At 39.4% G+C, this 23,375-nt stretch overlaps 2 protein-coding genes across 5 annotated transcripts in view; both read right to left on the bottom strand.

The window, feature by feature from the left end:
* PHOSPHO1 (phosphoethanolamine/phosphocholine phosphatase 1) overlaps positions 1 to 7,399 on the bottom strand; it is a 28,463-nt gene extending 21,064 nt beyond the window's left edge. Inside the window, exon 1 of the mRNA XM_039516731.1 lies at positions 7,274 to 7,399. The gene's annotated coding sequence lies outside the window, so the exon portion shown is untranslated. The remainder of the gene's footprint in view (positions 1 to 7,273) is intronic.
* Positions 5,880 to 23,375, bottom strand: part of ZNF652 (zinc finger protein 652) — a 39,234-nt gene continuing 21,738 nt past the window's right edge. For 2 of the 4 annotated variants that reach the window (XM_039516721.1, XM_039516720.1), the window contains exons 2-6: positions 18,215 to 19,359; positions 10,890 to 11,037; positions 10,496 to 10,611; positions 9,291 to 9,435; positions 5,880 to 8,825 (exon numbers count right to left, since the gene is read on the bottom strand). In XM_039516721.1, the coding sequence (XP_039372655.1) occupies positions 8,311 to 8,825; positions 9,291 to 9,435; positions 10,496 to 10,611; positions 10,890 to 11,037; positions 18,215 to 19,120 (1,830 nt within the window). In that variant the 5' untranslated portion in view covers positions 19,121 to 19,359 and the 3' untranslated portion in view covers positions 5,880 to 8,310. Of the gene's footprint in view, positions 8,826 to 9,290; positions 9,436 to 10,495; positions 10,612 to 10,889; positions 11,038 to 18,214; positions 19,360 to 23,375 lie in introns of those variants that run through there. The other 2 variants (XR_005591611.1, XR_005591610.1) reach the window with 2 other exon arrangements.

The following is a 23,375-nucleotide window of genomic DNA, read 5'->3' as shown; positions in this document are numbered from 1 at the left end:
TTTTTCAAGTCTTTCCTTGTCATACCAGTAACAATCCACCAGAGACCCAAACGAAAGGATTAGCAGATGTATAGATTTTAAGGCCAGACGGGACCATCAGGATCTCGTCTGACCTGCAATTAATAATTTAAAAATTACTCCTCTCTCCAACCTTTACCTGCCAAACTCTTGGGAGTTTGGTTTGCCTTGCAAAAACTAAATTAGGTGTTTACGTCAAGGAAGCCAAATGGCAGCAGAATGAATTCAGATGAAATCGATAAACCTTAAGGCTAGACTATCTTCAGTAGTCTAATTTACCCATCCGACTAACCCAATTTTCAGTCTTTATTCCTCTTTTCAAAAGCAACTAAAATGAGTCCTTTTGTTCGGTTTCAGAGAACACGGGGTGAAGGGAAGGGAAGAGAGCTGTTCATTGCACAAACCCCAGCTGCAGCAGCAAAAAAATAAAAAATAAAAATGGCGGTTTTGTAATTATGTAGGAAGCTGAACCTGATGTGTGAACAACGTATTATACCACTTATATAAAGTCAGTTTCTATTGTACAGGTTCAGAAGACTTTTCACAGAAAAAAATCAGTGTAGGAAAAAAAAAGGTGGTTTATGGAGAAAATTAAAGAGTGACTCAAGATATTGGGGAAAGTTCAGAACAACAGCTGCATAAAGTGAACATCAAACTTTCAGCTTTTTGCAGCCATGTGGAGAGGCTGTAGTCAAGTGAATGGACAGAGGAGTAAATGGTTGTGAGCAAATACTTTTGAAAATAAAGGAAAATTAGGACTACATCTGAAGGTACTTTGAAGCTAGTGAAGTAGGGCAGGAGATGATGTGCGCTTACTTCCTGGAACAACAAAAAATTGCCTAGTAGCAGCATTCTGGTCTCCTTGAACATTAGTGAGAAGGAAGGGATCTAGGATGAACTGAAATAGGCAAACTAGGAAAGGATTAAGATTTCTGCAGAAGTGTTGTTAAATTACACAGAAGGTTACTGAAAGTGTTTGGAGGTCAAGGAAAACTAGATTTCTGACCTTGAGAGCAAAGGCAGGAAGAGTGATGTAGGAGTTGGAGTCATGGGAAAAAGACACTAAACCAGATCTATAGTTTTAAACATTCTGTACTAGAAAGTTACAGTATAATCCAGGGGTCGGCAACCTTTCAGAAGTGGTGTGCCGAGTCTTCATTTATTCACTCTAATTTAAGGTTTTGCGTGCCGGTAGTACATTTTAACGTTTTTAGAAGGTCTCTCTCTACAAGTCTATAATATAGAACTAAACTATTGTATGTAAAGTAAACAAGGCTTTTTAAAATGCTTAAGAAGCTTCATTTAAAATTAAATAAAAATGCAGATCTTATCAATTTAGTGCAGTGGTTCTTAATCTGGGGCGCACGTACCCTCTAGGGGTGCGAGATGCCCTTTCTGGGGGTGCAAGACGTGCAAGTTTTTTTAGAAGGTAAATCATCGAAAACACAAATTAAGCACAGGCACAGAAGTGCAACTACTTTGTTTCATCAAACCTATGTATTTATTAATATTATACATGTTTTAATGATTACTGTAATATACAAACATTCAAGTTTTTAAGCTAATTGTAGTGTAATTTTTGATAAGGGCTGCAGAGCACTGGGACCAGGCCAGAAGCAGAGCTCTGGGCTGGCTGCTGGTACCCCAGGCCGGCGGCAGGAGGGCTGAGCAGGGCCGGAGGCCCAGACCCTGGCCCCGGCTGGCAGGGGGCCGGGCAGCTGGAACCCCAGACCAGCAGTGGGATGAGTGGGGCCAGTGGACAGAACCCCAGACCGGCGGCAGGCTGAGCCGCTCAGCCCGCTGCCAATCTGGGGTTCTGTCCGCTGGCTCCTGCCAGCCAGCCCCGCTCAGCCTGCTGCTGGCCGGGGGTTCTGTTCACCCAAGCTGGCAGTGGGCTGAGCGGGGCCAGCAGCCGGGACCTCGGCTGGCAGCAGCATTCCTGTAAAAATTGGCTCACGTGCCACCTTTGGCACGCATGCCACAGGTTGCCGACCCCTGGTATAATCACTATTCAAGAGTCAAAAGGGAAGAGAGATAAGATAGCGGGATCAAACGGTTGAGATGTGGAGCAGGGTGACGTTCACATGTAAATGATATTCAAGGATGAAACTATGAAAGAGAGAAGAAGGCAGAAGAAAGCTAAAAATAGCCCTGAGATACTCAGTGGAAAAGGACAAAGAGGAAGCCACCCCATCAGAAATTAAAGAAAGGTTTTGAACTGGGATGTGTTTTGGAGACACTGACTTCCTCAAGGCACTCAAGGACAGAGGAGTAGTGCTGACACTATAGGGAGATAGGATAGGATAGGATTGATGGTAAGACACACAGAGGTTAGCATCAAATAAGTGATTCTATTACTTGAAACTCATAGCTGGTCTTTTGTCTGAAAAGTGCATCAAAACCACATTACATTTTCCTAGGCTGAGTTTTATTTAGATTTTGTGTGTCCTGAGATCTTTGCAGAAAAATCAGGTTTATCTACGTACACATGAAGGTGCTTGATATAAAGCAGCTAAACATGTCCCTTTTCTTAAGGGGGAACAAAGCAAGTGTCAACTACTAGTAAAGACACCTATACACAAGAAATCAACAAATAGTTCTACAAAACTGTGGAATCAAATAGTGAGTAAAATGAGTAAATTAGAGTGTAGTAAGGCGAACATTTTAGATGCAGGTTAGCGATTGGTGTTGCATAAAAGGATATTTAAATCTTAATGAGTATTTCAGAAATGGCAAGATTTTGTGACGAGAGCTTCCATATTTAATCCTTAGAAGAGTTAAACTATTACATATTCATAAATGTGGAATTTTGCTTTCTTCAACTGTTGCAATTTTGGATGATAAGTGGAAAAAAAATCAGAGTTGAGACTTGAATGTTAAAGTGTTTATCAATTATGAAAACTGTCAAGTTTTTGGCTAATGGCCTTTAAGTTCTAAAATGTCGAGAGCACCACTGATTTGTTGAGGTAGTGTCCCGTGCAAGGTGGTTATCAATAATCATGTGTTACAGAGGCTGCATAATAAAGGTAACACTTGCATCCTTAATAATGTGCAACTATTCTCCATTATAAACACACATTTTTGTATTCGGAATGTAATGTCACCCCAGTCTCAAGTTTTCAGCTCAACAGCAATTTTGAAAACCAAAATCCATTTGCCCGCTTTCAAATTGTAAGATTGGTAGGGTGGAGGGAGAGAGAGAGAGAGAGAGAGAGAGAGGGGGGTGCATGAGATTAAGAGGACATGAATAATGATGACTGGAAAATGGTAGAGCTCAAAATTCAGAAATGGGTTCATTTGCATGGGTAGTACAATTTTTCCATTCTTTTCCCCATTTAAAAAAAATTATATTTTATTACACAATAGACTGGAAAAGCTCCAAGAATGCTATTACTTGTCTATCAAGTACCCAATATTTGTTATGGAAACTGCCTCATGTATTTACTTAAATGATCTCAGGTAAATGTGTGTCTTGGGTATTTTTTCCCTCAAAGCAGCTTTTTAAAGACACAGCTTAATTACACCTCTATTTACAGAGGAGATGTTCTATCTCAATGGGTAAAACTGCACAGTTCAACAAGTCTATAATTATGAGTTTTTTCCTTTTTTTATTATTAGTCGATGGAAATTAAACCATAAACCATTTAAATATTTTATGAGTTTGGGCTAAATTCCCATGAGCTAGAAAGTTTGGCATTACTGACTTAGTATACTCAAGGGCCTCACTACAAGTCACATGGTGTTCTATCATGAGGTCCCTCAACCACTTTCAAATCAAGGGCATGTACATATACAATCCATATGCACAGTCATAAAATCAAAAGTTTCAGTGCACAAACATCTGTATCAAAGTCCAAACAGCACTGGATAATATGATATACCACTCTGAAAAACACTTCTAAAATGCCTCTCCTACAAATACTGTTCACCGTTGGACCATTAATCATTCTATTTGTACTGCAAAGGGATAGGCAGTAATTAAAGTGTATTACAAATATTAGTTTTATCCAATAATTCTTAGGTGGGAGAGTTACATTTTGTTGCTCACCTACTTGGTTAAAAAAAAGAAGTGAAAATGACACATGGATGCGCTTGTGTTTCAGATGGCATAACTTCAGATTTACCTCCTTCCTTCCTCCATCAAAGAGCAACCACCACCAATAATCATTACAAGTTCAGCAGATTACAAGACCAAAGAAATTCACAGTTCAAGGTAAGGTGCAACAATGAGATACATAGGAAGCTCGAGGAAAACAGAAGAATCCCACCTATTGTGGATTTGACTGATGAGAGCCTTTCCCCCTTTAGGGCTTAGGCTTGAAATCTGGCTCAAGATACTAAATCTAAAATCATTATACCCCAACAGATGTTTAATGATTCATAAGCAGTGTTAGTATTAGTTGTAATGGTGGTTTTTTAAGTAGACATCTATCCATTAAGAATTAGACTGATGCTAAACGTTACTATTGTTAGCAGTATCAGCAAAGACGACAATTGTGTAGTCAGGCAGACACAGAACTGCTCGCTCATCTTGAAAGGCTGTTTCCTTTCAGGTCAATCTGAGATACACACAGTATAGGGAAGCTTGCACTGCCACTGCCTTTTCTGAAACTAAATGACTTTTGTCTCCAAGATTAGCAGTTTTGTATTTACCATAAGCACTAAATTCACTGAAAGAAAAAAGGCCAGCTGTCCCACTGCTGCTGTGTCTGACTCCTAACTGTAAGTTAACTTTGTGCGTGACAACTACTGTTTGTCAATTTTGCTGAAATTTTGCCTTTAAAAAACATTTTTAAAAAGTGTTTATTTTTTAAACTGATTTAGGTTCTAGAAAATTTTGAACCGTCCAGAATTCAGTGTGTCAGACTTCAACAGCTGAGTCCAGATGACAGAAGCGTGCAAAACTTGGAGGCAAATCCTCAGCTAGTGTAAACTGCCTTTGCTGCATTTACTTCAGAACTATGGGACATACGCCAACTGAGGATCTGCTCCTTGGAGAGACTAAGCACTGCCACACCTATTTTAAAGGCAAAGTAGGTAAAAGTAAGCTTTAAACAGGCAAATCAACTAGCTTACACTGGCTAAAAGCTTCCAAATTTGGAAATGAGTCAGAGCTCTACAAATAAAGAGAAAGCATCTTGTAAATCCACATTTCCATGTTTGTTATATAGTTTTTTAACTCAAAAAGTATCAAATAATTTCCCCTCCTGGACTAGTATCTGGGCTGGAACTTTCTCTAGGCTGGAACTTTGATGTATTTTAATACTTTGCTGTCACTAGAAAATTGAGTAACAAACATACTAGTGTCAGGAACAAAACATTTGATATATCCTAAAAAAACCTCTTTAGACAAATAAAATACACACACAATAAAGTGATTACAAAACTCATGCATATTTTTCCCCCTTCACAGACAATGGTAAAGTGTTAGACAAGTGCTTGTCACATTTTCCAGTATTGTGTGAACCCTGTAAATGAGGTCTATGTTAATATAATTTAGGGCATATGCCATGTTAAACATATGCTAGTAGCCATGGCAAATCTTTCCTCTGAATTTTCACCTACCCTCTTTTACTGCAGTTTGTAGTTTTATGGTACAATAATATTGCAGCACTTTTAGACAAACATGTCAGATTCCATTTTAAGTTTTCCCCAAATGATTAAAGAGAATTTGTCTCCAATCATTTTGTACTATGACATTCTATTAAACATAACTATTAAGTTAATTTTTCCTAGCCCAATTTTACTTTCTTCCGCAAAATGGTAGAAGTTTCTGTATCTCAGAGGCAAAAATCAGCTGAAATCCAAGATGTACAAGTACTGTGTACCATAGAAGAGAAAAACTGTCTCAGATTCTAGAATTTTGAATAGCAGCCTAATACTGTAAATTTATTGAGAAGAAAATCATTTTGCAAAACTGGATTACAATTCATTTACCAAGATTTTGTTTTAGCATTTAAAAATCATTTTAATAACAGGCCTGACCATAAAATCGTGGCACAACAGAAACGTAGGTTGTAAATATGACATGGAATGCATAGAAACTTTCCTGGGCGAACCAGCCACAGTAAATACAACAGTCATAATCATGAGTGTAAATTCACCTTCATAACTGGCTTTATCACCTATGAGATAAAGGATGTATATAAATATTATAGAGAAACATTTAAAAAACCCACATTCTTTTATTCTTCAGAAATGGGGTGGGGGAGGGGTGTGTGTGTATTTTCAGTTCAGTCAAAAATGAATAAGTTGGGCCAAAAGGGCCTAATTCCTGTTCCTAAAATTTCCTATGAAAAAAAGAAAGCACTGATGATTAGATGGCAGAAACTTTGTAAAATATCTACTAAGGAGCTAATTCCCAAAAGACAGAATGTGGTGTTTCAAAAAAATAGTGATTAACAGCATTAAACTTGAAGAAATAATGCTAGGGAGAATTCCCACCATTTCTGCTACTTTGAAGATATCTATCAGCCACAAAAGCCCAGTTCATTAACTAAAATGGCAATCTGTCTACTGGGGTCTTTGGAGATGGAGTTTCGGTGGGATTCAATTGACAAAGCAGCACAAAATAGTAGGAAACATTTTTGAAACTTACAGTACAATGGCTCTGAGCCTATGTCTCTTCATTGAGGGTGGCAATAATTACCTAGATTGCATAATGCTGCTATATTCAATGTCATTTAAACAAAAATACAAACCTGAAAAAATAACCACTCACTGATTAAAACAGATACATTTGGCCTTCCAGCCCACCACCTCTGCACCAAACTTGTCATTTGCCACTCACTCAGTGCCTCACAAGATTATGAAACAGTGACTTGTCTAAATTCAAAGGTTTCTAACCTATAACTGTCAAACCTAGATTTGCCCCAAAAATGGGACTATGAACCACTCAATATCATCCCATATCGTCTGAATATGTCATGGCTATGGGACAGAGCTCCATACTGTGGATACATACTGCATTTTCTCAGCAATGTGTCTACTTAAACACCATTTCCCCATTCATATTTCTTCTCTTCTCATTCTTACAATCAACCAAACACCACATTTGTGAATCTAACTTAATTCTCCTCTCCTAAGTCCAGGAATTTTAAAAAAGCAATCTGAATGAGCAGCATTTGATATGATCCCCAGATTAAAATCATACCATAAACAAACATTAAAACCAGGCCTTCCTATATAAAAGAAGATATGTTTGGCTGACTTGAGATAGTTTATTTCCCTCTCCTAAGTCAGATCTCTCACTCACCTGTGACTTCATAGCTCAGGAGCTGTTGAGTCTTTTCACCCCACAGATGTAATCCTTTCTAACCCATTCCACACTTCCATCCAACTGAACTAAGTGAAACCTGCAGAGCAGGAGTGTTGTATCTCAATGTCTTTGTTCAATAAGCCTAAGAGACACTGTGGAAGGGGAAAGGTAAGGTTTAAAAACTACTAAATAAATTACATAAAAGTTCTGAAATCAACACCACTTCTGAGGCAGCCTTGCCAGAGACCTCTTGGGTCCCTCTCTTCTCTGAAGCACCTTTTGAGTTGTATGGATGTAAGAATAACTTTAACTATAGAAGCTATTTGCATCTTTTTAGAATCACATTTTGATGATTATAAAATTTTATCTATTATACAACATAGGTCCAGCTACACTGAAAAAATTACACCGCTTATTGAAATACATTTCATTTTAGAAACAGACTACTAAATAGGTCTATACAAAAAACTCTAAAATAATTTCTGTAGTAAAATAAAGAGTGCATTAGGAGAGCTACACAAACAAATTTTTTTGTCTTTCTCTATAATGCTTGATATACTGTGATACGTGGCTGGCTCACTCCGTAGCCAGCACCAAAAGCTGAAAAGAATTCATTACGATACACAGTGATACAATTAATGCTCTGTATTAATCTCACAGCCTTTCCGATTAGTACAAAGGAAACCAGGCCTATCCCCTCTTTGAGGAGAAGTCCAGGATATAAAAGCAAGCATACCTCATCAGCTGATATGAAATTATAAAATTCCACAAGTCTCAGTATTTGAAATTTATAAAAGTCACCAGTAGAACGCAAGCAAATTGGGTTTCAGTCCCTTTGGTTCCCCTGGTTCAAATGATCACTGCTGATCCAATGGAATTTTCTTGTTCGTTAACTGATTCATGAGTGTACCAGGACCTTCCAAGTGGGGACAAAGAGATTGAAAGATCTTCACTAGCTCTCCCTCTGCAATTTCCAGGAGGGCACGTTTCCATGTGCATAAATGAGGAAAAACAGCTGGCAGGAGGAAAAGGTGTTAGTGGTGTTGTGCTGAAATGTTTTTTTCTGTCAGGTGTCGCAGAAAGTTGTCCTCACTCTGGCCTCTATGATTTAAAGGCTCACTCTTAAAAAGGGCTGGAGGTGGGGGTAAATGAGGGACTGGGGGGACTGGGAGATGGTGTGGATGGTGTGGGTGAGGGTGGAGATGAAGGTGTGAATATGGATGGGGGATGGGACGTGGAGGGAGCGTGTTCACTGGGTTCAGGTTGATGGGTGGAGTTGGGGTGGTGGGTGTGTTTGCTACAGAAAGGACTGCAGTAGCAGGAGAAGTTGTGGTAAGTGGGATCTGAACAGCAGGTGGCACATTAACGGGGCTTGTGACCCGGAAGCACTTCTCCTTGTGCGCCTTGAGCATGTTGGAAAAGCGAAATCGCTGGCCACACACATCACATGGGTAAGGCTTCTCCCCTGTGTGAGTTCTGCGGTGTCTCTTCATGTTTGGGCGGCTGGTGAAGCTTTTGCCACAGATTTCACAGATAAAAGGCTTCTCTCCTATAAGATAAACACAGCAGCCAGTTAGGCTGAAAGCTTCTGCTAACATAATTTACTTCAGCTATAAGTGGTCAATGAGTTGTATATTCCACAGACTGCACTCTTCCCTACTTATGGCCAAAATAAAAACACAACCGACACTGCTTTCCCAAAAAAGCCCTCAATCTTCATGAGCTCCTCTCCCAGCTTCATAGTCTGGTGCCTGAGGAGAATTCTAAAAATGCTGGGTAATGGGCTTCTTCAAACCACAGTAACATGAAGAGAAACATGCACAACCACTCATTTTTGCAGTTGAAATACAGTATACAGGGCAGTGGGAGAGGAGGTTAGGTGTCACTAAGTTACTGGATGGACCTGGGTTGAATCTGACTTTAGGCATAAGTTTGGTGGGACTGATGCACATGGAAGAGTTGGCATGTTTTTATGCCCTGGAGGTGTGTGCATTTTTCTTAGATATGTTCTTACCAGTGTGTGTTTTCATGTGCTCATCGAAGTACTGTTTCATGTTGAAGTCTTTGCCACACCACTGGCACATGAACTGTTTGTGCCCAATGTGGATGCTCATGTGGGAACGCAGCTGGTACTTGTACTGAAACCTTTCATCACAGTTCTGCAACAGACACAGACCTTGACTTTCAGTCATCTCCGGTAAGGAAGCAACGAAGTTGCAGAAGGGTGTTCTACTGCTGCATATATAGAAATCCAGAAAACCACCCCAAAGCAGTACACAGGTAGACCCCTCATGCACAAAGAAAACATACAATCTAGAGATGATTTTACAACAGTAGGCCATCCAGTTAAAAATGCGTATATGAAACACACACTATTGATACCCACAGTTTGTGTGTGTGTGTGTGAGAAGAGGAAGGATCCATTATTAGGAGCATTATCTTGTCTACCCAGGAGGTACAGCATTAAAGAGATTTATGAAAACTCAGGGCTTTGAAACTGCTCATCGGATACCTAATGGTCACAAGTAATATGAAAAATGGCTCTCCATTTCACTCACTAACAGGGTGTCTCATTAGAAAGCCCAATGTATTCCTTGCACTGCTGAAGAGAGAAAACAATGAGCTCTTCCAACAGCACTGTCTCTGGATTCTGTTGAGTCCTATTGTAGTTTGGCATGTAGGTGCCTGGTAAATTTAGAACTACACCCTCCTCCCCCCAAGCTAGGGCAGAAAGGGATGCTTTGTTTCTTCATCCTCCCCAACACTGATGAAAGCAATGGCAAGCTTTGTTTTCCTCCATTTTTCCTGAAGATGCTAAGAAGAGAGATCTGGATAATTGGTCTAAAGGTTTCTTCCTACCCTTCTTCATTCCTGGTTTTGGAAAAAAAGGGAGAGCTTCTTACCTTCTTTACCCTCTCATCCTCAAAACCAATACCACTTTTCTGCCCTCGTAGTATTCCCAGCAAATGAAAATGACACACAGTAATTGGCTACTTCCACTGCAGCACTGAACCAAACCAGATTCTTGACAGTTTTGCATTACTCCTACCTGCACTTATGCTCTGCTCTCCCCAGAGAGTACATTTTTTTCCCATGCCTTAATACAACTACACCTCATTGCATAGATAAGACATTTTCACATTTGTAGATTCACATTGGTGGGTACTAGATGCATATGCCTCATACCATGTCAGCACTTAATTAAAGTGGCTGCCTCACCTCACATCTGAAAGGTTTCTCTCCAGAATGCTGAAGGGAATGCACTTTGAGCGACATACTGCGTTTGAACGATTTTCCACAGGTTTCACATGTAAATGGCATATCCTTTGTATGTGCTGCAACATATATATTACATTATGAAAAAAAGGTTACTAAAAATGCAAAAACAAATATTACTTCACTCAAAATCTCCTGAGGAGAAAGACTGGTACTATAGAGGTGAATACTATCTGGTGTTCCCAGTACTATGCATGTACATTTTTAGTTTCCCTCTACTAACAGATTAAGCTAAGGAAGTCAGGCTACTTGCATTATAGATTAGATATTAAAGCAGTTAAGGACCAGGAAGACAACAAGGTATCAGGCTCAGCAAACATAAGCAGCAAGAACTCACCAACCATGTGCTTCCGCACATGGGCCATTGTGTAGAACTTTTTTTCGCAGATCTCACAGGAGAACTTTTTTTCTGCATATCCATGAACAATCTTGATGTGTTCGTGGAGAGACCAGAGCTTCTTGAACGATTTCTTACAGGAAACACACTGAATGAATGGGACAAACAAGGAAGCTTAATTCACAAAGAGTTTCAAAGACACAAATCAGCGGAGATAAGGCACATATCAACTTGCTCAAGGAAGAATGTCCCCAAAACAAGGAAGGTAGTCAGAATCCCAACATGTACTTCACTGTTTTTAAGAATCTGGTAAATGTAGATACACTTACAAGGAGTGCAGACCAAAGAATAGTGGAATGAGGGAACAGAAGTTAACACACTTGCAGTTTGGTGCCATCTGCTGACATCTCAAGAGCAGTGCAGCGACTACATTACAGTATCCTGTTTCCAAAACCCAGTGGTATCTATAGGGTCAGCTCAAGTTAGGTTGGACTGTCCAGTCGGATTCTAGTATTGGGAGGAGAGGTTTAGAATGTCCATATCAGTGTCCTTGTTCAGTGCCAAAAAGCAAGAAAACTTGCAGGCTTTGCATAACTCTTGGAATGTCTACTTTTCTTGGCAGCAGAACTACATAGGAAGAAACATCTTAATGCCAGAGCTCAAACTCCAGCAACAAGCCCAAAGGAGACAGCAATACATGGCCAGAATTTAAACCCAGTTCTACAGAGGTGAAAGCCTAATATACTAACTCATGGAGACAAACTACTACTTACCCAAGAACCTTGTTTGCCTTGCCTTCAAGACCATTTTATATAGGGAAATATGCAGTACATGACCTCTGAATTCAAACCCCAACCCCAGCATTACCATGTAATCTCCAGACAGGATCAAGGACAAGCATCTCACATACACCCCCCCATTTTCAAAAGAATATTAATGATAAACATAATTTTTAAAAATCTTTGTATAATTTTATACATTTCAGAATAACTGTTGTGAAACTTAATGGAGCAATATATGAAGACACCAAACATTTTTTATCTTTGAAGGGAAAGGGAAGGAGTTCTCTAGAAATTTTAATCTTTTCTGGCTGTCAATCATCCTGCTCCTGTCAAAGTGAGCTGGAAGCAGTTTTCTAAGGAGACAGTCAGTGCCACTCCTGTCAACCTGAGGTGTTCCTCCTCCATCATGGGCAAGTCATACTGTCTTCACAGTGCTCCCAACCTTTGCTGGCCTGGGAGTTTGCATACCACACTGCCACCAGGAAGATCACTCTCCTTTCAAAGGACCTACTTGGAGATATCAGGAACAAACTGCAGTCGATGGTGGAAAAACCCTGGAGAGTAAAACAGTGCTAAAAAGTGATCATTTGATTTAACGCAAAGTCAGCCATTGGGAATTGGAAATCTAGCATTTCCATGAGCAATCAACAGCAAGTAATCTGGATACACCGATTTAATGTCTGGATACAGCTTAACAGAACAATAAAAGCCTTTGTAAACGCACTAATTTTGAAAAGGTACTTATCCAGCAGAACACAAAGGCTCTTTTGGAATGGCTACAATCCATCATATAGAGCTATATTTAGGTCTATACATGACAGAAGAGCCATTATCATCAGTCCAACTGGCACTTACGTAATCAAGCCACATGGGATTTGTGCTAGACAAGGCTCCATATCTTACTTGGCATATTAGAACTATATTATGCAACTCGGCCCCCACCTCTTCGCTGTCTTCCCAATCAAATTCATTTTTCAAAAAGCTGCTCCCAAATTTTCATTTTTAACATGCTGCAAGTTTTAGTACTGACAAGGTATAATTGCATAATAGCTGTTTACAGGGAGAATCTGAAGAAGACAGTCAGGCACCTGTGAAGTTTTAGGAGATAGTTTTTGGATTCTGAAGCATTTGATACTGGAGAGGGAATACATCCTCCTCTTTCCCTCTCCCCTTTAGGCAGAGGCAGAAGAGCCTAAGGGATTGCCTACATGAGTGACTTTTGCATTAGTATAGCTACACCAATATAGCGAAACCATTGCAAACTCCCAACACAGATATTCTGCACTGGAATAAAGCAGGTCTTATAAGTGGGCTGTTAGCCAACTGACTGTAACCACACGGACCCAGGTTCAGACACGCAGTTTGGCTATTTTACATCAGGGATCTGAAATAACAGTATCCGCACAAGCAGAACAAATCATGACGCACCACTGGTACGATATTTTAAAGGGATGGTCCCCCTCTTGGTCTTCAACTTTAAAAATTATGTTACATCCAATTGTTGTTTTCTTTATTCTCATAAATTTAATGTTAATTGTAATGTGTGGCATGTGCTGCTGGATGAAAAGGCTGTATTTTAAGCTAAAACCACAAGCTCACATTGTTTCCCAATATATATAGCCTTAAAACAATTACATAAAGCATGACCCATTCAATACCCCTGGACTGACAATGTAGAACTGATGAATGAAATTATTTTTAATTGTTCACTTTATCATTGTAACATCTGTTCACCATTTCATTACACTTGCCTACATTGTAACGTCTGTTCACTATTGTAATTCAAACCCCATTTTAAAACGCTTACTCCATTTTGTGGGAGGCTTGTTGCTGCAGCCTTCATTTTTGCAAGCCCTGCTGTAATCTTATTAGTTTAGATGTGTGAATGAGGTATGTGTGGGTGATAGAATCAACCTCCAGCGCCAGCCTGTCCTGATGAAATAAAGTTCAAATACCAACGGCTGAAGATGCAGACAACAGCCCTAAACAAAGTAAGAAAAGTCCACTCTAAAAAGAAAAGGACAAAAGAACAACAGAAGAAAGATCAAAGCCAGGTTCAAGGCTGAAAGTCACATCCGCAATTGACAGGTGATCAATCACCAAACCCAGAGGCAGCGTGACACAGCAAGACCCATAGACTTTGAATTCAAACTAAAAGCCTATTAAAAAGATGGGTGAGATGAGACTTTGGGTAACTTTCTGCTATCAACATCGAGGGGCATCGGTGCACACCCGACAGAGACCCCGCTCCTTCTTGTGCCCAGCTTTCGTGGTCAGTTAGCTGCCACGAGCTACGATCCCAAGCTGCGAACTCAAGCTATATTCAGGACTGGTAACTATCGAGCAGCTGCAGAACATTGTGTGTGTGTCTGTATTCGCTAGTAGTTATAGATCAAATTGTTATCATAATAAATGTGTCATCTTTGTCTTGCCCTCTAAAACGATCCTGTGTAGTTTTGTCTGTATAACAAAAGCAGGTCTTATAAGTGGGCTGACTTATCCTGGACTAGAGTACAGTAGCGCAAATGCCTTGCACTAACATAAGTCATGTCTACGTTAGGAATTTGGCACTGCTATAGCTATACCAATGGCTAAAAACCAGCACAGACAAGGCCTTATGTTTGGCTCACATTTAAAAAGTTATCTGTGTAACCAATAAGGGTGAGACTTTTAAATGAATGCTTAAATGGCTGCATCTTGTGCTCCAGAATCTATGTGGCTACATAATAGCACCTACTAGCCCCTGGTCCTATACTTTACATATTATATTATGATGAATATATTATTATATATAGGGAAAGATAAAATGTTGCTGAATTTGAAATAGGTATAGGATAACATTTTCATAAGCACTTAAAAATATAGGAGCTTAATTCTCATTTCATAAGTGACAGACACTTAGGAGTTAACTTTCAATGAGATTTAGGCTCCTAATTGCCTCAGTCACTTGAATATGTGACTTAAGCTTCTAGTCCATTTTTACTCATTATACTGCATACTAACAATGGTCAAAAGACCAACATTGTACCAGTGATGCCTTTCAAGCGTGGTAAGTGTCCTTCTGTTCAATGTCCCCAGAAGTCCCTTACATACCATACGTTAACGACTTATAAAATCCCATTGACAGTTCTAAAAGATTATTTGTTGGGAGCTGAGTCACCTAAATGACAATACCATCCTTTAAATGTATACTTAAGTGGTCTCTGCTGCACTACAAGCTTTAGAAATGTTTCATTTAAAAAGTGCAATGACTTTTTTTTCAATTCATTGATAGGCATGAGGATGCAACAGAATGTTTATAATTTTTACACACACACACACACACACACACACACACACACTTACTTTACATTTCTACTTAGATGACATAAGGGGCATTTATAGTGCATCCATAGTCTAATAAGCACTAATTGATGCTATAGATGCCTCAAATTAATTTTATGCAGATATTTATGGGCTTTTTTCTTTCTGATCTATTACAGGTAAACCGATAGGTCTAACTTCTCCTAGACTATTGTCCACTTTGAGGAATTTTAGAAAAAACCCACTGGTGCTGTTACTGGTTCAACTGCACCTGGTGTTAGCATCAGTAAAAGTCTTAGTGTAAACAAAGCTCCAGTGGGTTACAAAGCTTTTATTACCATGTCAGTTAAACTTGTTGAGAATCAGGTTTATTTGACAGTGGTAAAAATACCAGAAGCTGCTGTTGACTTGCCTACACTAGGTCTTCAAGGGATGTTAACACCAAATGTAACTGAATTAGTGGTAGCACTGCTGGATTTTTAAAAAACATTTTTAACACCAAAATGCCCAGGTACAAAATGGCTTTATACTAGGCCACTTCATTACATGGCTGTCCCCTAGATATTTTGTTATGTATGTCGACTTGTCATTAATAGGTCATGCCCAACTGTTTTACTGCAATTCTAGCTCCAGGACCTACTTTGTATCCATTCTCAAGCTTTGTCTGCTCTTGGAAATAGTTCCGACTCAGCCAGGAATGGCCACCAATCAGTGTAACTGCATCAGTTCTGACCCTTACTTGTAGACAAGGACATACAGGTGGGTTTGCACCGACTGAGGTTTGTACTGGGGCAAATCCAAATTTAGGAGTCAGCACCAGTGTAGCTACACCACATGCCAGCCACCAGTGGCTGAGTCAGGCTACTCTTAAGTGCAGATACGGTCTGAACTTGGGAGTGAAAACCATTCTGGAATTTGTGTGGTCCAAAGCCTAATCCACTGTTACCTCAATTTTTAAAGCCCAGTGTGGCCTAATAGATAGAACACTGGATTGGGTACCAGGAAACCTGGGTTTTATAAAATGGAGATAATGATGCTGATCTTTTTTGTAAAGTGCTTCGAGATCTACTGAAGTGCTCAATAAGCGCTAGGTAATAATAATAATAATTAATAATTTCTCCTTCCTTTCATCTCCCTCCTATGAGCTGGAACATAAGGTAAAAAACTTCAGTCAGAAATGTCACTTGAAATGTGTATCTACAAAATTGGAAAGTCTGCATTTATTTATAAAAATTTACTTTTTTCCTATATATCTATTCAGTGTTTTCTATTGTTGTTTACTAACAGTGTAAACCGCATATCAGTACAGTTCGAGAAATGCAATTAAAAATAAAAGGGAAAGCTGTTCAGAGACTTCATAAGCAAATTCTAAGTAAGGTCAAAAATTATTGGTTGCTGTACCAAAAAGTTAAGATCCATTTTAGGTAGGAATCCAAGCTTCATGCTTAGGATTATTTTCAAAATACTAGAGCAGTCCAGTAACTTGTTCAGAAAAGGGCAACCAACATGATTAGGGGTATGGAATGGTTTCCATATGAGGAGAATTTAATAAGACTGGGACTTTTTAGCTTGGAAAAGAGATGACTAAGGGGGGATATGATTGAGGTCTATAAAATCATGAGTGGTGTGGAGAAAGTAAATAAGGAAGTGTTATTTACTCCTTCTCATAATACAAGAACTAGGGGTCACCAAATGAAATTAATAGGCAGCAGGTTTAAAACAAACAAAAGAAAGTATTTTGTCACACAACGCACAGTCAACCTGTGGAACTCTTTGCCAGAGGATGTTGTGAAGGCCAAGACTATAACAGGGTTAAAAAAAGAACTAGATAAATTCATGGAGGATAGGTCCATCAACGGCTATTAGCCAGGATAGGAGGGGATGGTGTCCCTAGCCTCTGTTTGCCAGAAGCTGGGAATGAGCAACAGGGGATGGATCACTTGATAATTACCTATTCATTCCCTATGGAGCACCTGGCATTGAAGACAGGATATTGGGCTAGATGGACCCTTGGTCTGACCCAGTATGGCTGCTCTTATGTCACGTTTCAGACAAATGTAAGTAAGTATTCTTTAAAAAAAAAAAAGTGCCTTCTTTTGATGATACTCATTGGATGGGAATAATTTACCCTCCTTCTGCCTTCAAAGTTACAACTACATTAAAATTGAATTCAAGCAGCTTTACCCTGGGGCAGTGGGCCTATTTCACCACTAGGATGCAGCACTGTGTTAAGTTTTCTTTAACAAAGCAAGACTAAATCACCAGATAAAACAATAATGCCCATGGTTATGAGATAACATATGTGCCTATGAGCAGAGAGGAAGTCACAGATAAGTCAAAAGCTCAAAAATTGTATTCCATAATTTAAATTATTTAAAATGATTCTTTCATGGCAAAGCTTTCCACTGTTGTGTGTATAACTGAAAGTGGCAAACCTCCTGGTGAGATGCAGACCAACAGAAATATCCCTACTAACAGCAAATTCAAAAGGCTAATCTATTATTTATTCAGATTTTGCAGCACTGCAGAAATGGGCAGGTTTATGAACAGGTTCATCTTTTGCATTATTAGAAGGATTTCCACACACCTATGTACGTGTATATAAACACCATTGTAAATCAAATTCTCTTGACATATTAATTTTCTTAATGTGACCCAGAAAGCAAAGATGACATATTAACACTTTTCACATCGTGAAGGTGTTACAATTTTTCTAGGTCACTTGTGTCTCAGCCAACATTCTACACATCGCTGATTCCCTGACACTTGTCACCATTTTGTTCTCCCCTGAAATTCTTACCTTTATACATTATGTGCCTAATTTTCAAGGGTGCCGAACATTCAAAACTCTGACTGAAGCTACTGGAAGCTGCAGGTGGGTCAGCACCTCTGAAAAATCAGGTCCTATTTTGTACAAAGTGGTGCACTGCAGACACATTTTCAACCCATTATTCTTGTATCTGGCATTTGTTAAAAAGAAGTCTGGCATCTTCCCACAGTGTAGATTAATCCTAGCAAGAACTCTGCTAAAATAGCACATGGGGCACCCTCTGGTCCCTACAAGTTATTTCCTTTGGCAGACACCAAGAAGTGCTGACAGGTAGAGGTAGATCTTGGTCAGGATCTTGTCTCCACAAAAACAAAACAAAAAAAAAAAAACCCTCTCTGAGATGTCCACTAGCTGTATCCAGGGCACAACAGAAAGGTGTGGAAATCTGGCAAGCAGGTGAACTAACCTACCTGAATGTTTTTTTCACAGTCTGTTTGCTGGTGAAGAGACAGCTCACTTTCTAGAACAAATTTCTTCCCACACTTGTCGCAGATCTGCATACGCCTGTGAGTGACGTTCATGTGCTTCTCCAGGTACCAGCGTGTGTTAAACACCCTGGGGCACTTCTCACAGGTCAAAGTCTCCTTTTCTTCACACTTTGATTTCTGCACAGGTGCCTTGGGCTCCTTTGCAGCTTTCTTCTTACGCTTGGGGGGCTCCACACTCTTTCTACGGCCCCTTGTGGTTCTAGGTGAAGGGGAAGTTGTGGCTGCTGCAGCAGATGCAGCTCTCCTTGTTCTCCTTTGGGTAACACTAACTTTTTCCACTCTTTTCTCTTTTTTCTTCTGCCTCTCATTTTCCTCATCATCATTACTGTCTTCAGTGGCCTCTTCCCCACTGTCACCCTCCTCTTCCTCACTGCTGGTCTTAAGAACAGCAGTCTCTTTGGACTGGGAGGGGACACCCTTCTCCCCTTTTGATACATTTAATGTTTGGTTGTTAAGGTTTACCTCCACTATAATCTGCTCCCTTTTGTAAGTCACTTCATCTTCCTCCTCCTCTTCCTCCGAGTTGTCAGAGTTCTCTCTATCTTCTTTCACAGCCCGGACCTCCCCCACCGATCTGTTCTCCCTGAAATATGGCTCCTCCTCTCTTTCATGGAGATGTGGTTTACTCATTTTGCTGTCCACCAACACAGAGTAAGGGCTTCCTGACTCTCTTTTGTACACTTTGGTGGACAGATCAAGTTCCTGACCGGCAGCATGATAAAATGTGGGTGGCACTTGACCACGACGGCTTTCCTCTTGCGCCATCCCTGCTACATGCACGGCACTGTTTTCAACCAGCTGTTGGCAAGAATTGGCTGTTTGACTCATTGGGGGGGCCCTGATTCATTGAGGGCCTTTGATCCCAGAAAAATCAAATAAGCAGCTGTGAAATACAATGGGCTTTCAAGATGATGCCTGTTCCATCTAGACAGTATGACTAAAATACAACTCTCTCCTGGTGTTTAGCACTGAAGCTTAGATCACAGAATTCTGGTATTATGGCAAAAGCAGAGCTGTAGTAAATATTCTTCTGAAGAAAGCAGTCAGCCAACCTCCAAACATTTTATCTACAAAGGAGAACAGAGAAAATTAAGTCAGTTTCTTAAAAATAATTGAAGAAATTTATCCCCCAAGCTCCTTGTTTTCTTTCCATGTGTACAATTTAGGCAGAGCACAACAGGATCTACATACCAATTGTTAATTATTCATTATGCTTAGTGGTCTATTCTTCACCCTGCCAATCAAAAAAGTCTTAATTCCACTGATTACTGGCAACTGCGCAAATCTCAACAGACCCTCGGAGAAGGGGAGACTATCAAACTGTAAAATATGAAACTGGACCATAGTACTAGATCCATAGCTTATAGTGGATAAATCTGGGATAAAGGCCATGTGCAAACAAAAAAAGGGTGCCCACTATCTTTTTTTTTTTTAAACGTAAACTTATGTCTAAAAGCATCCTAAATGATAGTCCTCCTAAAACATCCTCCCCCCCATTTTTTTTTTTAATATATATCTTTTACATTACAAATTGAAGTCTGCTCTACCCTGTTTTCCTGATGGTCTATGGAAAGGAGGAGAACTGATAGGATGGCAGATGCCATGTTATTAAATCTAATTACTTAAGGAAGTGATTTTCATTCCAATATAGCTTTGTTAAAGATTCAGCACACAATTAAAGGCTGAGAAGTCTTGCAATACTCATCTGAGACTACTCCCAAACAAAGTTTCCTATAAAACCTGAGAATAGCAGACTTAATATTCCAGATATATCAAAGATAAATACAAAGTATTTTTGATAGGAAGGACGGCAGATAATCTTTTCAAATCTTCTCTATATATCATAAAGAAGCAAAAAAGAGGCACAGACCCTCTCTCTCCTTTTTGCAGGTCACCTTTAAGTAAGTCAACAAACTCACTGTGGTTCCCAGTAGCACCAAGGAGACAATTTCACTGTGCTACAAAGAAAGTTACAGCAGAACAAGAGAAACTCAGATCAAAAAGGCCATGAAAAATTCTGTACATGTGCCAGCCTGGATGAGATGGGTAACCAGACAGGAAAGTTCTGCAGAACACCTGAGAAAGCATCTCTAAGCTGCCTCCTCCCTCTTCTACCCTCCAGATTGTGGTAGCATGCAAACTGGAACAGACTATGTGCCAAAGGACATTCTACTAATGTACATATGCATGAAGAGTCTCAGCGTAAACATTTTCATCTTGCAGCAGTAAATTAGACTGGAAGACATCGTGTGTCCAGTTGTTTCTGTTTCCATCGCACAGATTCTTCATACAATCTCCATTTGACTTAAGGGACCTATTCTCTTCTATCTCAGCTTGTGCCCTGTCCCACGGTTACTCACTCCCCAATCTAGTAGCCAAACAATAACACTTCCTACCCATCTAAATTTCACCTGCAGTTATCGAAGTTGGAGTTTGACCAGTGCACCAGGGTTAATGCTCCTACTTCCTCCTGCAAAAAATACCACGTGATATCTACCATTAGTAATCAGAACCTCATTTTTTCTCTCTCACTCAGGAAATGACATTTCAAGCAGCGCAAAATTAGAAAGACAAACCAAGAATTTGGATTGAATGGAGGAGATAGAGAGGTATATCTGAGCCATAAGCATAAATGTGGCAGTCAAAAAGTCATACCTGCAGACAACTGTACCTAGAGAGGATGCAGAAGGAGGGAACAGAGGGTGCAGAAGGAGGGAACCAAGGATAGAGGCCTGGGGGACGCCCATAGGAAGGAGAAGGGAGGATGACAGACCACTAAACAAGACTCTGAAGCAGCAATCAGAGAGCTAGGAGAACCAGAAAAACCAACCACTAAACTGTTGGGGTTAAGAAGAAACTTCTTCTATGGGAATATTATTACATAACTGTCCACCTCTAAAGCTTGTTCCATGAGTTCAGAGTTGAGGCACCTTTGATTTAACAACATTGTGTAGTGAAGACTTATGCTGCTATTCCTATGCAATACTCATCCCATCAACAGAGTAAAGCACCTTTCGGTACAATTCAGCATCATTCACAAGCACTAAATTGACTTCAATAAGAAAAAACTAAACATGACTTAGGGAGGAAAAATACTATATTACAGCTGTACGTTACACACTTTTTTCCACTTAGCACTGTGAGTTACTAATAAAAACATTCTCCAAACCACAAATATGATAACTTCATTCCAGACACAGCTGAATACAATTTATATAAAGAAGGAAGTATATGTTGCATTTCTCTATTCAACAACCTTAAACAGTTCAATTAAGGTGTTTGAAAAAGGACAACTTCAGGAAAAGTTTTTATGGTAAACAAATTCATTAAACCAGTGGTGGTTCTCCTAGGGTGTACCGACTATCAGTGATCTGCAGAATAAAAAACAAGCATTCTATAGATAGTGCAGGGAGATGAAAGACTGCAAGGCAATATGGGCCCAAAGAGGTACTTACAAAGTGGTCTGCACAACACAGTGTGAAATCCACCATTATGTTCCTCCCCTCAACAGAATTTTAAAGATTAGTCATAAAACCTAGCAAACAGCGTTTATGACGTATAGAAAACCATACCTAGTTATTTCATAAGCTCATTGAACAGATCTAAGTTACATGGCTAAAACTAGATGTGTGTATAATCATTGATAATATAACACCTGAAATAGCTTAACAGGCTGCTATGAACAAGAAAAAAAAATAAAATCACCTTTTCATTGAACATGGAGGAATTTTTGTCTTCATATTTATTAGAATTGTTTCACCTCTGCTCATTTTAGGAACATTCTATATAATAAAACCACTCTACATGAACGTATTACCACTTCAAAAGCAAAAGGACACATTCTGAATCGTATCAAAAGCTGTTTGGTCTTAAACCACTGCACTTTGCAGAAACAGTAACCTAGTTTCACTTTGAATAGAATATTTGCAACCCTCAAGGGACCCACAACTTTCGAACAAAATTTCATTAACTGCCACACAGATGGTAAAGAGAGAGACACTTAATAGATTCTCAATACAAACAATGCATTGCATCAGAAGATTAAATAGTTTGAAATAAAATAGTACTAATATATATCCTTTACTAGCAATTTCTGACAAAATATACAAATCTTAACTCTGAAAATACAGACACGACAAGACAGACCAAAAAAGATCTATTTTTCTTAAAGAGTGAGAGTCTGTCTCATATCTTGATGACTTGTTCAGACTCAAAGAAAGCTTTTCCTATCAGATGGCAAATGGGAGAAACACAGGCTCTCTTTAAAGGAAGTATATCTGAATTTAAACTCAGGAGGAGTAGTTTTATGATGAATATAAAATGAATAGTTATGAGACACCTGCAGGAAATTTGTATTCAGAGACTACACTGGAAAAACCTAAAAAGTGAGGTTACAAGAACTAAAGGCGTAAAGCCCAGAAGCAAAAGTGCACCAAATCTTGACTTGCAGACAAATGTGTAGGTGGAGGAAGCATCTACGTGGGAACAGCATTTCACACAATGCCTTTGCTACTTCTAACGAAAAACCACATTTCTTCATGTTATCTGCCATCTAAAAATAGAAAAATCTACCCAGCAATGAACTCGAACAATTATTTGTTCTAACTTTGATTCAATATCAGCTGTTTTAAATCAAGGCCAGTCTGAGTCCGATGTACAGAGTGCTACTGACTATAGATTTTAAATTACATCTCCTCAGAGTAGTATGGTTAATAGAGACCAGACAGAGTGAGAAAACCTGGCTTTTATTCTTAACTCTGCCACTAACTCACCATGGGACCCTGGGCAAGTCTACCTCTGTGCCAAATTTCCCCATCTGTAAAATGGAGATAATGCTTATCCCATTTATAAATCATTTTGTGATCTATAGATGAAAAATATTATATAATTATTCCTGCTTAGCATGGTTCTCCATGAACCGCACAGTTGTGTAGCTACTGACATACACTGTGCAAAACTAGGTGCCTACTACACACCTAGCTGGATGACTTCTGGTGGCTCCCATGGAAGACAGGAAGATGAAGCATTCTACAAGCTCTCCGGGGCAGAAGTGACATTGACCTAATTCTTACCAGTTCTCCTG

This window comes from Mauremys reevesii, linkage group 27, assembly GCF_016161935.1.
Source record: "Mauremys reevesii isolate NIE-2019 linkage group 27, ASM1616193v1, whole genome shotgun sequence".
NCBI lineage: Eukaryota > Metazoa > Chordata > Testudines > Geoemydidae > Mauremys > Mauremys reevesii.
Note: the sequence above shows the minus strand (reverse complement) of the source record. Positions and strands in the feature narration are given on the sequence as shown.